General features: G+C 39.8%; 1 protein-coding gene across 3 annotated transcripts in view; it reads left to right on the top strand.

The window, feature by feature from the left end:
• The first annotated feature begins 3,675 nt into the window (after nt 1-3,675).
• Nucleotides 3,676-17,414, top strand: part of LOC111872010 (PHD finger protein 14) — a 41,586-nt gene continuing 27,847 nt past the window's right edge. Inside the window, exons 1-8 of one of the 3 annotated variants that reach the window (XM_023865463.1) lie at nt 3,676-3,747; nt 4,195-4,365; nt 7,287-7,495; nt 11,526-11,640; nt 11,735-11,863; nt 12,074-12,311; nt 14,950-15,054; nt 16,802-16,971. In XM_023865463.1, coding sequence (XP_023721231.1) covers nt 3,696-3,747; nt 4,195-4,365; nt 7,287-7,495; nt 11,526-11,640; nt 11,735-11,863; nt 12,074-12,311; nt 14,950-15,054; nt 16,802-16,971 — 1,189 coding nt within the window. In that variant the 5' untranslated portion in view covers nt 3,676-3,695. Of the gene's footprint in view, nt 3,748-3,894; nt 4,058-4,194; nt 4,366-7,286; nt 7,496-11,525; nt 11,641-11,734; nt 11,864-12,073; nt 12,312-14,949; nt 15,055-16,801; nt 16,972-17,414 lie in introns of those variants that run through there. The other 2 variants (XM_023865464.2, XM_023865465.2) reach the window with 2 other exon arrangements.

Here is a 17,414-nt window from a genome sequence, read left to right as displayed (position 1 = left end):
AATCCATATGAATGAAGGTCCACTGCATATTACAAATTCTCTCTCTCAGTTAAGTTGTTGTTAAATTGGCTGATTGTTACAGAAGAGTATACTGTACTAGAAATAGCTGTTGCCAGTGTTAATAATTGGGGCCAACACATTTTGTAAAATACTGATTGATGTTTAAACATTGTAGGAATATTATTTCGCCCATTACAACTGCTATAAGATATACTGAGTAGATATTAGAAGTTTCAGTCTTAAAGAACTGTGACTTTGTAGACAAAGATTAGAAATATATACAGTATTATTTTTAGATGGGAAATACATAGCTTGTCACAGCTAAACCAAATATAAATGTACTCCAGTTTTCTCTTGACTGATTATAACAATAAAGGGATTGCTAAACTTAATCTCCTTGTCCCACTCTGTTGAATTAAAGCTGTGGTCTCCCGTCTTTATGAATGCACCCTGGTGATACTACATGTCACTGTGAACTCTGTCAAGATGACTGGCACAGCTATATTGTGTCAGAAGTTACAAGTACTTCGCCAGGGATCGCCTATCTGAGTGAGGTTCTTTGTGGTATTCTCGAGTCCTTCCTTGTTCATATTTCGTTGGTCCTGTTGGATGCTTCATAACCTGAGTGACTGGTGATTATTTATTGTTGACAAATTTTAGTCCTTTAGGCATTTGGATAAAAGATTAGCAAGAATGATGTATTTAATAATGTGACTATGGAGAATATGGAGTAATAGAATATTGAGATTGAGTACTGGGGGACTGGAGTATTGAGAAGACAATCTTGGGATAGCCACCGCTAGAGACAGTTGAGAGCCAACCACGGCCAAGGATAGTTGAGACCTCACATTTGAGTATTGGGCCAGAAGTCAAGTGATACTGCAAGCGATAATAGTTGTAAGGTGTGTAAGCACGAGTGTCCAATAAAGATCTGCTAAATCTGAGACCCACGTGAAGTTATTTGTCGTGTGACATACCCAACACGTGACAATATCCTGATATTTCTCTCACAGTTGTTATGAATGAATCTCACCTATATAGACTTCTTACATTCCATGTGCCAAGTATGATATCCATTTTCCCTAGCTTAGGTTGTTTATTAAAAAAATCTGTCCCAAGTCCAAGACCCTTTGTGACATCTTGTAACAAAATTACTTTTTAAGGTGAGTGGTTAGCCCCACGCTCAATCCCAAAGCTGCAGGACCACCCTTTGTTGGCTGTCCACTACTGCTTATTCAGTATATTCGCAGCTACCAACCATGTCTGGAGACAGTCTTCTCCATCTGCAACCTGAGGATTTACCTGCCATGTTTACGAGGGACCCAGTTAACGTAGTTTGCCTTTGTTATTGTTTTCAAATTTCACAGTGTGTTCTTCGTCTTTCAAACTTAGCAAACTAGTGGAACTAAATGTGCCCTGCCTGGGGGCTGTGGGAATAGTTTTCAGGGATGTGTCCACTGTGTAGTCTTTTGAAAGTCTACCAAAATTTCAGAGGAACAGCTTTACTTGTTACCTGCTTTGTACTGATTTCTTGCTTGACTTATTATTTAACCTTAAATATGAAACGTATCTCTGAAATGTAGGTTAACTTTCAATGGACAATGCTATGCCATATCCAAGAGGCCAGATATCTTCATAACCGCTGCTATGAGAACTTAAAATTCTATATATTTTTCTGAACTCATTGCTCAGGGAGATATGCTACTGTATACAGTGTGCAATTGTTAATTTAATGATGTGGAATTGTGAAATGACACAAAATGTTGTTTTACAAAATATTACTTTCCTAAGGGGAGGACCGTCATCTAGGATGTGACACCAGATGGTCTGCTAGAAGTTCACTGATATTTCAGGGAGGCATGCTACCTCCAGAGCTCTGCTTGCTACTTGCTTCTTGCTTGTTACTTGTTTGGCTTACTCTTCTGCCCTGAAGATGGAAACAGTATGTTCCTCCAAAACATTGGTGAACGTCTACTGAACTATATGGCGACACATCACAAAAGACAGTAGTGTTCCTAGTTACAATTGTGAGAACTTCAAATGTGGTATTACGTGCCTGAATTAATTTATGGAACAGAAATATGGGTATGTAATAGGATAGCTATAACCCGATTACAGGCAGTGTTAAGAAATGATCTGGCATGGAAACTGTTCCGAAGTGGTGTACTATACTATCCTAACTGCTGGCACCACTGTAATGCAGTTGACTGATTTAGGTTCATTATATTTCCAGCAAACAAATATAACCCACTGCTTCCAACCTGATAGCCATCAACTGCACAAAGGGTCAGTGTGGACTAGGAATCCTACAGTGAGAGTAGGGTTCAGGCTTTGTGGTATACTCCAAACCCCAACTATTCATATTGGTAGCGTTTCCGTCTCCTCGAAGATGGGAAGTTATTAAGGAATAAGCTTGAGTCACTGCAGTTCTCTGTTTGCATTATTATTGTACACAATCTACATACTTATAGGTACATTGACTGAAGTTGAGTTAAGTTATGCTAGCTACTTCTGTAACTAGCTCTAGGTTGGGTTTCTGTGTGTATCTCTCTGAGCACCCGTAACATGTCATGGATTTACCCAATTAGGAAGGCTGAGAAAGCGATGAAGGCTAGGCTCCAGTGTGCTGCTGCCACGGCTCTGGGAGGCAGGCCCTGCTGTTGAGTCTTCGTACCGTTGCTCAGGATGAGCACGGCATCTGCTGAGCTATTCTACTACTTGAAGTGTCGGGGTGGCAAGTGACATAGCCTCCCATGGCAACTGGTAAAATTCTGCTATCAAATTATTCCTCAGCCCCTGACCTAAGGGTATACAATAATGAACTTTCTGCATATGGACTTAACCTTTGGAGAAGAGTATTGGATAAAGTTTTATATGAAGTTGATAGCAGTGATATTCTTCTATGATTATGCCATCATTTTTATCGCCCTTCTTCTAAATGACAATTAATGGACTCCTTCCACTGCTGAGGCAGTTCTACCTTATTCCAAATAGAATTAATGAGTTTATGGATCTCAGAACATAATGTCTAACCACCTGCTTGTATGGATTCTACTGGAATTTTATGTAAACTTTTTCAACTTTGCAATGGCAATTTCAATCTCAAAAGAACTAGGTAAAACGATTGCTGGCAAGCAATTGTTGATAAATATTGTAATGCTGAAATAAAAATTCTGAAAATTGTTATGCTAATAAGTAATTTATTAGGGACATCTGAATAGTTAGAGGCCATCTTCCCATTGCCTGATACACAGTGAATTATTGCCATGAAAATTTGTTGTAGTAATGTGTGAGTAGGTGTAGAAACTAAATAAATAAATAAATAAATAAACTAAAATCTTAATAATATGGACGATAAGTTTTCCATAGATAATGCTAATTCTGCCTGGTTATGTATGGTTAGACTTCAGTATATGCTAGGTATGAATAAGGACCATTTTTATAGTCTTCGACTGTACTTATTTCAAATTACGCGGGCTGGAATCTATGCAATTCAATACATTTTCGAATCTTCATATTGTGCTTTCATATAGACAAAACAGTATTATTCTGTAACAGACTTGAACTATGTGATATATTTTGACACTGAATCTGTTTAGTAATCATAGCTTGTCTGTATATTCCGTGGAAAAATGAAATGATTTGTGTAAAAGTTTATGATTTGTGTAGTAAGTTGTAGCCTTTAAGAAAGAAAAATGCCTCAAGATCGGGATGCTGATGATATAGGATTTCTTTATAAAACAATGGGTTTGTAATGTGAAGTTTTAACACAGTGGATATATTCAATGCCAGTTTCTCGGTCAAAAGAAGTTATCGTTGAACACCGCGGTTTTGTTGGAAAATTTCGACCTTTAAATTTTCCGTATGCGCATGGAGTGCAATCCGTAGTGACAGTTGAAGATCTTCGTGCGCACAATGCCATAATAGATTAGTGTGTAAATGGGAGTGCAAAACAGAATATTTAATTTTGTCTGAGTAATATGAGTGGATGTATGTTGTATTAAAGTATATTAATTTATACAGACTGCTTTCATACTATTTTCTGCTGCTATGATAGGTATAATAAAATGGAATATGTCTTATATGTGTCATTTTTAAAACACATTGCCGAAAGGGAAATGCCGCTAGGCTTGTAAGATTTGATTGGATAATTTTGAAAGTTATGCTAGTTTGTCCCTATGGTAACTTTTTCAGTTGAACGAGACCCAAAAAAGCGCAGGGTAAAGCCCGTTGGACCAGCCCACCAGTCGCTGTTGGATTTTGATCTGGGAGAGAGTTCTGATGACAGTGACTTTCGCATAGAAGATCACTTTGAGGAGTCTGACGATGATTCTATAGATTCAGACGACGATGGTGGGACAAAAGGTAAGTCTCTGCAGTCTACACACGTTTGAAATTACTTTAATAAAAGGATATAAAGAAGAGCTGTGGAATTTAAAGTATATTGTATAGTAGAAAGCGTTTCAAAGTCAAATTGCCAAACTAGACGTTATTGAGGATATAGTTAGGAAGAGGAAAATGTAAACAGACAGGTGTTCCATTTGCAACACTTCCAGAGTTATGGTGTTTAAAGAACTTTTAGTCTTGTGTTTTTGTATGTTCATGTTGTGGCTCCATAGTGGCCCAAAATGGTGCTCATACTGCGTTTACTTACGGCTGACATTTCTTCTCTTGGTACAGTACTGGTAATAGTGAAATGTGATAGCATGATTCACTAATGCAGGGTATGTTGATATGCATTTCGTGTATGGCTTTTGTGATCTAAGTGCTAGAGCTGCACTGAGGGAATAGCAGCATTGGTATCCAGTTTAGAGGAACCCAAACACATGTACAGCATTGGTACTTTGCAGTCTAGGAGAAACAGGCGCATTCATGCCACCATCACATGGTTACCATAGAAGATGCAGTGTGCAGAATGAAGCGGAAGTGTTAGATCTTTTATAGCCAAATCCATTGACTAACATTTGTTGGGTTGCATATGAAACAGACCTCTCTTAGAGTGCAGGATGTCATACAATGGACAGGGTGTTTGTTTTATCATGTGACAACTTAAAATTGTGGAATTTATTTGCCGTTGAACACAGTTGTATGAACTTTTCACAGATCATTCTACACTTGGGAAATTTGTTTGTTACCATTGGCAGTGTAGAGCTAAGTAATAAGATGGTATTATACATGTCAGATCAGAAAGTGTTTGTTGTCAAAACTATTTGCTATTCTGATGTTTCTTGTTTTGCTGTGGAGAAACAGAGGCATTGAGAGTTTCCTGTTCATGTTGCACCACCGGGGGACACTATCTGCTGAACTGTTCGAAGAAACAGTAAGTGCATGTGTAGGCATGAGATCTGGTGCTGTCTTATTGAAACCAGGCTGAATTCACTGTCATGCCCCATTTAATCAGGAAAGAGACAAATTCATTGCTCAGCCGAGTGAGATAAATGCCAGAAGTGACTGTACTATCATTGAATAAATGGCCAAGTATTCTGAATTCGCACCATGTTGTAATTCTCTCCAGATGCTGTGGGTTGGGACTGGTAAGCCTTGAATTCTGTGATGCCCATAGTTGGAAATTTTGAATGTCAGTATAATCATTCAAGTGGAGGTGTGCTTCTTTTGAGGATCATGTGACATTTAAGAAACCTGTGTTATCCTCTAGTATCACTTTGTACTCCTTCAAAAAAGCATAATGTCTTGCTGTTCCATCTGCTGTCATTGGCTGACTCTGTTGTGTTTTGAACAGAAACAGTGACATGTCATTTCAACAAATTTCCAATATCATACTCTTTTTCTTGGACTTCTTGTTATTGCTCCCATTGCTGCTCTGACACTTTTCTTACAAACACGTGTACTGTGCTTACATCCCTCTGCATTTTATCGCACACAAACTTCCTGTTTCTTCAGACTGTTACGTAGGGGCTCTTGTTGGTGATACTTGAACAGAAAACTCTTGATGATATTGTCTCTCCACACCAACACAAAAACCACCAGAAGAATGAAAAAGTTTTGATGGCAAACACTTACTGATCTGTCATATACAATGGCATAACATCAGTTGTATGTGTTTCCAATGTCAGCAAACAAATTTTGCTGTGTGTAGAGTGATGTATTAAAGTTTCATAGATTTGCATTCAATAACAAAGAAGTTCTGCAAATTTTAAAGTGTCATATGTTAAAAGCCACACCTGTATAAGGAGCAGCTGTATGCATTTTGTCTGTAACTTGAACAAGGACTACAGCCAGGGACAGCATTTCTCTTCCAGTTCTCTTGATGGCATCTGCACAAATGTGATGAACTGGACTTCTTGTGTCATGTATTGTGGACTGATAAGGCAGTGTGCACAAAGGGTGGGGCAGTCCATCTCCACAACCTACATGAATGAGCACTGGAGAACCCTGATGTTACAAAAGAAATTTTCGTTTCAACAAACCTGCAATGTTAGTGTTCAGGCCAGAATCATTTATGATTACCGAAATGGACATGGCAGTGAATTGTCTCTGGAATCCAGTATGCTGTTTTTCCTGAAACGAAGTTTTCCCATTTATTGGAGAATGTACCCCATAATGTACGTGAGGCCTTGTACTTTCAGCATGACAACATCTCTTCCCCATTTTTGTGCCAGATGTGTAACTAGTTGAACAGCCATTTTGTGGACATAAAAGCAAAGTAAAGGTATCCCTGTAACAGGCCTTGAAGGCCCATAGGGTTTTAAGATGTTGAGGTTCCCACATTTTCTAGACAATCAGCTCATAGATGGCAGTAAGGTTGTCAGCCCTATGCACTGGCCACCCTTTACTCCGAAGAATATTTCTGGTACTCATTTCTGTTAGAGGCTGGGTTGACCTCAGGGCCATAGTGTGGCTGAAAGGATTAGGTAAACTGAAAAAAAAAATCCAATGACCTCATCAGGATTCGATCCAGCAACCTTCCAGCTTATGAATGAATTATCCAGGGGAGTCTGATGGCTTTACCTGCTCTCCTGATCTGCAGCCACTTGATTTTTACTTATAAGGATGCATCAGAGAAATGATGTATACTAGTAAAAGGTAAAGTTTTGCATATGCTTAATTAATTAAGCACTACACCATGAAGGCATATGGGATAGTGAACGTATAGCTCCAACATTTTTGACATCAGCACTAAATGGAGGTGAGTGGTCAGTGTCATACCCTTGCTGCTTTACCCATGGCGAAACAGCCTGCTTGAATTACCTGTTAATCTGTCAGTATGGCTGTTTTTAAGAGATACTAAAAATGACAATTAGACCTTTTAAATTTTTTTTTGACAGATGATGCGAATGAAGATGAAGATGATGATGATGATGATGATGAAGATGAAGATGATAATGAGGATGATGATGATGATGCCGAAGATTCAGAAGACAGTGCTGGAGAAATCCTCCCAGATGTGAAACATCCAGTGACTCTCCAACAGAATGTAACAATTGGAGACGTGATTCAGCAAGCGAAACAACGGCAAGCTGAGACAAAACATCAGGTGATTCTTCACAGTGGACATGAGAACCTAAATGCCCTAATTGTTCAGTGGGCACCCACATAGTAGCAGGGGGTCTAGGTAACTTTAGCAGTTACTATCATGTCTGCACTTCCAACATTAAAAGTTTATTTGTAAAAACAAAACCCAAGTCCTAGCATTAGAAAGGTTTTAGATATTTATTTTTAAGAAGAATACCAAAAGTCTAACCTTTTCAAAGTTGAACCAAAGGCCTAACATTTTAAAAACCAAACCAAAAGCTTAACCCTTCAGCGATGGGCTCCGTACCTGGCACGCCAGAGGATTTTGTCACATGTCGCTGGGCTCCGTTCCCCGCACACATATTGCAGCTTTGAGTTTCAGCTCATATTTTGAACATTTGTTTTTCATGTAAAGTAATTCTTTTGGTATGAAATTAAAGAGGAAATTTCAGGCTATCATTTCGTATATTCGTAGTCCCACTTTGAACTTGCCGCGGGAGTTGTCATACATTTGAATTCTTTGAAAAAGTTTTCAATTTCAACACTTTGTGCACTTGTTACCATACAAACCTACCTCTGCCTAGGGGAATTCTTATGAACTAAATATGTGAGATCGATACTGTGTGCTGACCTCTATTCTGATCGAATGAAATGTCAGTTCTCTTGAGGCATATTCTGAATTGTGCTGCTTCAACATTGGTATCTGTAACTACGAGAAGACACGTGGAGAATCTACGACTTTGAGACGTGATGTTGACTCTAGAAGTGTGTTACGACTGCTACTACAGCAAATGATAAGCAGTTCACTATATGAATGAAACTACTGTAATTCCCCTTTGTTCTGCAAATAGGCATCGTGCGGTCTGGTTAGCCAAGGCCAGCTGCAAGGAACAAATTGGCCAGCTGTGTTGTGCCAGACACTGAAAATGGATGTTTGTGCTTTTCTCGGTTCTGTGGTAAATGACAGAATCGAGAATAGCACAAACATCCATTGGGAGAATATGCAAAACTATAAGGGGCAAAAAGAAAATTTCTGAATGGGTTGATATGTAGGAATAATACAAGGTAAAGAATAGATCAATTATCAATCAGAATTCTGTCAATTGAGGGACTCTCTGTGAAATATGCTAATCCTATAGAACACAAAGTGCCAGGTCGACATTTGTTCGACAAAACAGTGCCCTGTCTAAGAGAAAGAAATTTTATAAGCAAGATTCCACCAACTGCTAAGAACTCAAAACCACAGAAATGGCGTGTTGTGTGGCAAATCTGTTTACTGGTGTGATACGTGGGACTCTGTGTGGAATGTTTTCAAGACTAACACACCCAGCTGAACTTCTAAGGTAATATGATACTATCATTCATAATTTTTATAGGCTTACTGTGCCAGAAAATAATTTTAAAGCAGTGTGGATCAAGACACCAATTCTATATACATTTCTGAACGTAGTGTGAAAATTAGAAAAACAAACCTCCAGTTTTTCCAAATTTATTAAACTTTAAGTGAAATGTTGCACTCTCCAATTTAAATATTTAAATATCCTCTGGCATAACAATTGAGTAGGAATTTAAATGCCTGCTCGCGGTGAAGTGTTAATCTTTACAAACTGGAACCTGAGGCCTAAAATTTTAAAAACAAAACTGAAACCCTAATGTTGTGCCCTTGATGGAGGCAAATTCTAAGGTTTATAGGCTTTGTGTCTTGTTTTTATGAATAAACTTCTGCACTTGGCAGTGCTGACTGGCAGACATTGTGGTGGTAAAATTTCGAAGTTACTTAGGTAACCTGCTAATACATAAGTATTGTTCATTATAGTAAGAGACTTCTTTAGTTCAGTGTTCCCTATTTTGGAAGTGTATGTTGTGTTGTCCTCTGTAACATGTAGTGAACCCTTAGAGAAATGATAGTTATTAGTAAGAAGCGAAATTGTCTTGGGCTTCAGAAATTGTGAACATTGGAATGCCTGTTCTGGAAAATTTGGTCTTAAATTTAAGGAGTAAATTTTGAGTAGATCACTTGGAAATTATATTAATGTGGCACTTGGTGATGTTTAAGTTTATGTGAAAGAAGGGATTGAAGAGGTGATATTTAAGTACAGTGTGTTCCCCCTGAGGAGTGGGAACAGGAGTTATATCTTACTGTGAGCCATCTCACATACTGCAATTGTTGTTTGAGATTTAACCCGATGAAGATGGGAGAGAACTGTGTATTTGCATAGAGGCACTGAAAGGATTGCCATAGTGGTAATGCTGTGGACTGATACGTGGGGAATGCAAGACCTGGATCTCAGTAGGGACACTGGGACACTGAGGGTTTCCATGGGTTCCCTCAATCCTTCAGGCAAATGCCAGGATAGTACCTTAACTGGCCACGATTGCTTCCTTGCAAATTATTTCCGGAAATTATTCATCAATCATCAGTCATCCTACCATTGAACACTGTGTAGTATTGATACTGGAAATATCATTAAACAAACCACAGTATTATTATTATTATTATTATTATTATATTATTATNGGGAAATGTCCTTACAAATTTGGCTCAGTGGTCTCCTTGAGACATTAGGTTCTTTTACGTGCCGTAAAGTTACATACAACACAGGACCCTCGGCTTAAAGTCCCTCCTGGAGGACTTGTTCCCTGAATTTTTCCGCCCTTAAAAATTCCACGACCTCCGCCGGGTTTGAACCCACGTACCTTGAGTCATGAGTAGGGACCGGATTTTTATGCCCTAATAACCCTTTAAATATGTATGCATTTATGCATGAAAAACTTCCGAAATATGCACTAAAATATGCATATAAAAATTTGTACCAAATATTAAAATTGATTTTACATTATTTTAAGACCAACAAATCAATATTTAAGTTCATTTTATGCAGTCACTGAATGTTTCACTTGCAATAAAATGCTATACTTAAATATAAATCATGCAACAAAACCAGCATATTTCATTACAAATTTAAAAAAAACCAATCACACTCACATTTAGCTCTCCGAACATTCAACCTCTCCTCTGTGGCAGTTCACAATTACTAAATGTTTTAGGTATTCCATAGTTAGTCGCCTCCTACTGTCTCGTAAGGTGTCCTTATAGCGGGTTAAAACTTCTTTCCACCTCACAGGAACTTAGGGGCACGTGTACAAAAGCCGCTATTTGCTGCACTGTTAGGGATTTTTTACTTGGCAGTTCAGTATGTTTACTGCCTAAAATTGTACTCACATGACCATGAGTGAAAATTTGAACATAAAATTAAAAAATATATATTATAAACATTTTAAAAATGAAATATGCAGTATAAATAGAGATCTTCGAAAATATGATGCTTATTCATAAAATGGGCAAAATATGCATTCATATGCACCATCAAACCATGTCCAAAATTTAAGAAATGAAGTAATTCATACATATAGCCAAACGAGCATACTTTCTGGTTGCAAGAAAGAAATATGCATTTGCATTAAAATCCGGTCCCTAGTCATGGGGTGGGAACGTTACCCCTAGACTACGGAGGCCGCTTAAACCACTGTACATAGGTCATGGAAACATTCCATAAATCAACCCCCTCCACATCTCGGTTTAGCTGTCATACGTCTGTCTCAAGTACACTTCCATGTATTCTAGAGAACGAGCCCTTGCTACTTGTTCGACAGAAAGCTGGGTGGGCCTCATAGCTGGTCTGGATGTTGTGAAGAAGAGAAAAATCCTTTCCCCTTGCCAGGAATCAAACTATGATTCTTTAGTTGTCAAGTCAGTAGCCTAGTTATTGTACAAACTACTCATCACAAATTGTTTAGTTTTCAAGTTCCTTACGGAAGGAAAGTTATTAAAAGGCCGTCTCCCTGCCAGGAGCTGATCCCCAATCATACACCCCATTACCATTCATGATGGTATCGAAGCTCATGAAAAGAGTGTTAGGTTGATTTATTTATACCTTACCTCTTAACTAAGCTCAGTGGCATCATATCTGAGTTCAAGTTTGACTGGGGTGGAGTATCTGATATACAGAATTGTGTCTAAATGTTTGGTAGTGACCGTGTGTTTGTTGCAGTTCGATCTGAAGGAGGCCGTGAAAGTTCTCATATGCTGTGGCTGCTTGGGCGACAGGAGTGATGACGCAAATGAAATTGTTGAATGTGATGGTTGCGGAGTTACTGTTCACGAAGGTAAGAAAATCTGTAATCATGTTTTACATGTACTGTCCCAAGTACTGTCTGTGTACTTAAAGAAGTGTATCTTGATGTTCTAATTTTTTTTAAGGTTGCTACGGAGTATCTGACACAGCAAGTGTGTCAAGCACAATATCATCATGTTCAACAGAACCGTGGTTTTGTGAAGCATGTCGTGCTGGGGTCACAAATCCTACATGTGAATTATGTCCAAATTCAGGTAACATTACTCCTCCAGCTTTTTAGTCTGGCAATTTTTTCTCTAGTCTTGTACTTATGAGGTACCCTGCTACTGAATGGTGGGATGATTGATGAATGGAAAGGATATGGAAGGAAGCAGCCATGGCCTGATTGAGGTCCTATCCAAGCAATTGGATGGTGGCACTGAGGGAAACCACAAAATATACAGTAATGTTTCTTGATCTTGCAGGCGGTATCTTCAAGGAGACGGATGTTGGCAAATGGGTTCATTTAGTATGTGCTTTATATGTGCCTGGAGTTGCATTTGGTGAGGTTGACAAGCTTTCGAGTGTGACCTTGTTTGAGATGCCATACAGCAAGTGGGGTGCTAAAACTTGCTGTCTCTGCGAAGATGCACGCTTCAGTCGCACTGGTGTCTGCATAGGGTGTGATGCTGGAATGTGTCGCACTTTCTTTCATGTTACGTGGTGGGTATCTAAATATGAGACTGTCCAAATTTAGTCTAAACATTTCTTCTAGCTAAACTCTTTTGCTGTGTTATACATTGTTTTCTATAAAGGTCTCCATTATATTATCATGTGTATAAGTGACTATGAGCTGGGATAGTGCAGTCAGTATAGTGACTGACTACGGGCTGGATGACAGTGGGGTCATAGTTCAAGGCCTAGTAGGGTCAAGAATTTTCTCTTTTCCATGTCATGCAGACTGGCTCTGGGGCCAAGGTCAAGAAAATGTGGATCCATATCCCCATGTTTTCATGGCATAATGCTTAATTATAATTCTTTATTGGAATCCATCATAACACAACAACGTAATGGTCAAGGTCAACATTACCTTAGCTACATGTTTCGGCTTTTAAAGCCATCATCAGGCAAAATACATGGTTACCATATTCACACACTATTGAACTGCATTTCATTGTGGCAGTAAAGCTGGATACTTGACAGAGCACTGTCTGTGAGGGAGTTTTTAGGTAGTAGACAAATAACTGTGCTGGAACACCCTATTCACCAAATCTAGTCCCCAGTGACTTGTTTCTGTTTCTGAATATAAATGAAATATTGAAAGGAAGGCATTTTGATGACATTGATACATCAGGGGTAATACAACTGCAGTTCTGAAGACCATTCACCAAAACCAGTTCCAAAATTGTTTTAAAGGATGGCCTAGATGCTGGCATCACTGCATAGCTTCCCAAAGGGAGTACTTTGAAGGCAACCCCAGTGATATTCAGCAGTGAGGTATGTACAAGGTGGTTCAGATATGACCAGGACTGATTTGTGTGTAAACAAACCGCACTGAGCAGCAGCTGTGCGACCTTGAGAGAGTGAAGCCAGAACCTCCACCCTCCCTCCTGTTTGGGTTAGAACATGTTCAGTCCTGTCTGGGAGTTGCTAGAGTGATGAGTGAACAGAAGGTACCGTCGAGCTTGGAACAACGCATTGTGATCAAATTCCTCGGAGAAAATGTCCCGTCCGCTGAAACTCACCACAGACTCCAAGAACAGTATGGGGAAGAGTGTCTCTCACGGACTCGTGTGTTTGAGTGGTGTAAGTGCTTCATAGAGGGCGGAGAGTGCGTGGAGAATGAACCGCATGATCGTCAGCCACAAACATCCATCACCAAGCGAAACACTGATCGTGCAGATGCGCTTATCTATCAGGGAACTTGGAGCAATGCTGTCCATCAGTGTTGGTAGTGTAGAAGACACCATGAAATACCACCTGCACTATCGCAAGGTGAATGCACAGTGGGTACCATGCACTTTGACAGACGTGAACAAAATGGTGCACATGCAAGCTGCCAGTCATCTCCTACAGCAGTCTGAAGATGAAGGTGATGCATTTTGGAAGTCTATAGTGACCACCGATGAAACGTGGGTGCACTACTTCATTCCAGAGTCCCAGCAGTCATCACGCGAGTGGTGGCATACCAGTTCTCCCAAACCCAAGAGAGCGCAGAGGAGCCGTTTGGCAGGAAATGTGATGGCAACGTTCTTCTGGGACTGGCAGGGGGTTATCCATGTAGACTTTCTGACAGATGCCAGAACAGTCAGTGCAGTTTATTACTCAGACCTCCTGGAAACAGACGTGAAGGAAAAGATCTGATCCAAGCAGAAGACAGGTGGAAAGCAGGTAGCCTTCCTTCAAGACAATGCACGCCCCCATATGGCCAAAACAACAATGGAAACCCTCCGGAAATTGAAATGGAACCTTCTGACACATCTGCAGTACAGTCCCGATTTGGCCCCAAGTGATTTCTACCCTTTTGGACGGCTCAAATCAGACTTGCAAGGCATGCGGTTTGTGGACAATGATGCCGTCATCCAGACTGTTCAGGAGTGGATACGCCACCAACCACAAGCCTTTTTTGAAAAGGGTATCAGGGTGCTTCCAGAACGTTGGAAAAAATATGTTGACTCTGGAGGGGAGTACATTGAAGACTGACATGTGCAAGTAAGTGTTTGGTAATTATGGTTTTTTTTTTAAAGAAATCGGTCCTGGTGATATTTGAACAACCCTGTAGCACTTTGACTGCAGTGAGTTCTCGGACTTTGTTGTCAGACCATATATGCAGATTGTGTGCTACTTGATTGCTTTAGTGTAAAATACTGCAGACTGTTAGTGTAGTGCAAGAAATTGTTGGCTTGCCAGGAAAGTGAGTTGGAGAATTCCCAGGATGGGAGGTGATAAGGTGGTACGAGGTGGGCGTGACTGGTCAGCTTCGTACCCACTCTACTGTGCTCCTGGGAAGGAGTCCTTTCTCTCCATTGGATAGGAGGCTGGCAATGCCCTGGACGAGGTCTGGACATGACAGTGAGGGAAGAGGCCTCGCCCTTCTAAGGAAGCCTATGGCATAGTCTATTGATAGTCTATTGACTGAGCTACCCCGGCTATGTCATTATGTATAGGTTTCACTTTATCATGACTGTGTGCAGACTGTACTTCTATCAGAATTCAGTATTGTCAGTATTCATTTTTATGTTTCTGCACACATTTGAAGGCAATTTGTAAGTCTTACAAATGGATGCATGTAGTGAAGGGCATCTTGCTTTAGCCTGTAGCAGGACTTTCTGTTAACTGTGAAATGTGTTCCTTGTTACAGTGCTCAGAGGGAAGGACTTTTGTCAGAAGCTCATTCTGAGGAAGTTGACCAGGCTGATCCCTTCTATGCCCACTGCAAAATGCACACTGACAAAGCACTTATGAGGTAAACTACAAAAAATATTGATACTCTGATCTCAATTAACCCTCCAAGTGGGAAATGTCAAAATTGTATTTTAAAAAATGTGATATACTCGTATTGTAGAGCATCTGGTATCTTTTGGAATTGTATTTAAACTACATAGTCAAGAAATGTTTTGAGGGAATTATCTCTTACATATGAAGTTCTTCGGGAATTTTTATATGGAGAGGTTGGGTGAGAGCCTCTCAGATCCTTCAGCCACTTAGCTGTGAGGAACGCAGGCTACTAGTGTCATCTTTCAATGCATGGGTTTGGATATGGCGTGTATTTACCAGTCCATCAGCCTACACACACTACATTTGCTCTGATTGCCACCTGCTTTCATTCTGGATTCTTGCTCACCTTATTCTTCAACCTTGAAGATGGAGGCGACATGTTTCTCCAAAATGTCAATTGACTCTCAACTGACTACACAGTGTTATATTCCAAAAGAGAGTACTATGAGAACCTCAAATCCTACAGTGTAATGCCAGAAAATATCACTTGTCACATTAAAATTTATTAGAGATTTGAGGTTTTCATGGCTATGAAGGTCCAATCTGTGGCCTTCTGGATTGTGATTCCATGTGGTAGTTCAGTAGTTGGTACTCAGTGTTTCAGGGGAACATACTGTCTCCAGCTTCAGAGTACAAATAAACCATAACAATTGAGGAAGCATGCTTTTCTGAAATCTTTGGTTTCAGATAAAAATGTATTAGAAAATGTATGATTACTGTAAGGCAGAAGTTAAGTTAAAATTACGTTGAACGGTTTGATACAGTCTTATTTGTTAGTAAAGCAGTGCTAACTCACATTACGCTTTATACAGGGTGTCCCAGGAGGAATGTGCCAGACTTTGGGAGGGTGTTCCTTATGTCAAAGTATGCCGATATAACCCAAAACATCTATGTCTAAAGTTGAACAGTTACGGAGATAATGGCCCGAGAAAAATGTGGTCTTCTGGTGGGTTCACGCACTATACCAGTCAGCTGATAATTCTTATCAACGTTTGTCCTTGAGTGTGGTGATGACGAGTCGCACTAGCCGCATACACTCGCATACCAGAATATGCAGTCAGCAATGTTACGTCAGTGCTTGGTATTCATGTGTCATGTATAGTGCTTGGAACCCTAACGACAACTATGACATGGCGTGCGAGTATTTTTGTAGTTCAGTTTAATGGCTTCATGTCATTCGCAAGTTAGTTTAATGTTATGTACATTGTTAACATTATAGAAACCACATATTCCTGCCAGTTTTAATATGTATTTGGTAATCAACAGGTGTGTAACACCTGTCAAAGTTTCACGCTTCTCTGGCCATTATCTCCGTAACCGTTCACCTTTGGACATAGGTGTTTTGTGTTATGAGGCATAATTTAACGTAAGGAACACCCTCCCGAAGTCTGGCACATTCCTCCTGGGACACTCTGTATATTCATGAGAACCCAGAAATCAGTTCTCAAACCTTCAGATAAGAGACTCATACACACACATGCCTGTAAATGTCAAACCTTAGCAAAGTGTTTTTTAAGGAAGCTTAGAAAGCAATGTCTAGATGAGTGAATAAATAGAACCACAATGAAGCTGTACAGAAGGTTAAATTTACTGTGGCAAGACAAGAATGCAGAAACTGTGGACATGAATCATTTTTTACTGTAAAAGTTGTCACTTTCCATGTCATCTTGTCTTGCAAGTTTAATTTTTTTCTAATATGAAACTATAATTTGTAGGAGACGTCGCCGCAATTGGTTGGCCCTGCAGTTACGTACTAAACAGCGTCAGATAGAATACCAGCAGGTAGGCCACAGTAACACAACTGAGCAGCTGCGAATTCAACGTAAACTTGCCAAGTATCGGCAAAAGTACCTGTCACACAAAACATCAAGGATTCCTCCATGGGGTAAGATTACAGTGTATAAAATTTGTGCAGTCTAAGGTTATGGAATCCAAAAATATTAGATGATAAAACACACAAATGTTTAATTTGAATATAGAATGTAGCTTCGTGTAAACTGAATGAGTTGGGAATTTTATGCGTGGTCTGGTGCTTCCTTTTTATTTAACCCGTTGCCGTGGTTCGTCGTGTATGTTTCGTCAGGGATTTAAATCGTCTGGGGGGGGTTCGACGTGTATGTTTCGTCCAGCTGCACACGTATGTTATAACGCCCATAATAATTGATGGTTTTGCTGTAGATTGTTAGATTTTTCACTGGCCTGTTGTCAGGAGGACTGTATTTAATGACACACGCGTTTAAGAGCGCTAAGTCGTCGTTACATATGCCTGTCTTGCAGCAACGTTCCTGTGGCTATTGCGAGCTGTTTCTGTTATGAATGATGTGTTTT

Source organism: Cryptotermes secundus, unplaced genomic scaffold (assembly GCF_002891405.2).
Source record: "Cryptotermes secundus unplaced genomic scaffold, Csec_1.0 scaffold77, whole genome shotgun sequence".
Classification (NCBI taxonomy): domain Eukaryota; kingdom Metazoa; phylum Arthropoda; class Insecta; order Blattodea; family Kalotermitidae; genus Cryptotermes; species Cryptotermes secundus.
Note: the sequence above shows the minus strand (reverse complement) of the source record. Positions and strands in the feature narration are given on the sequence as shown.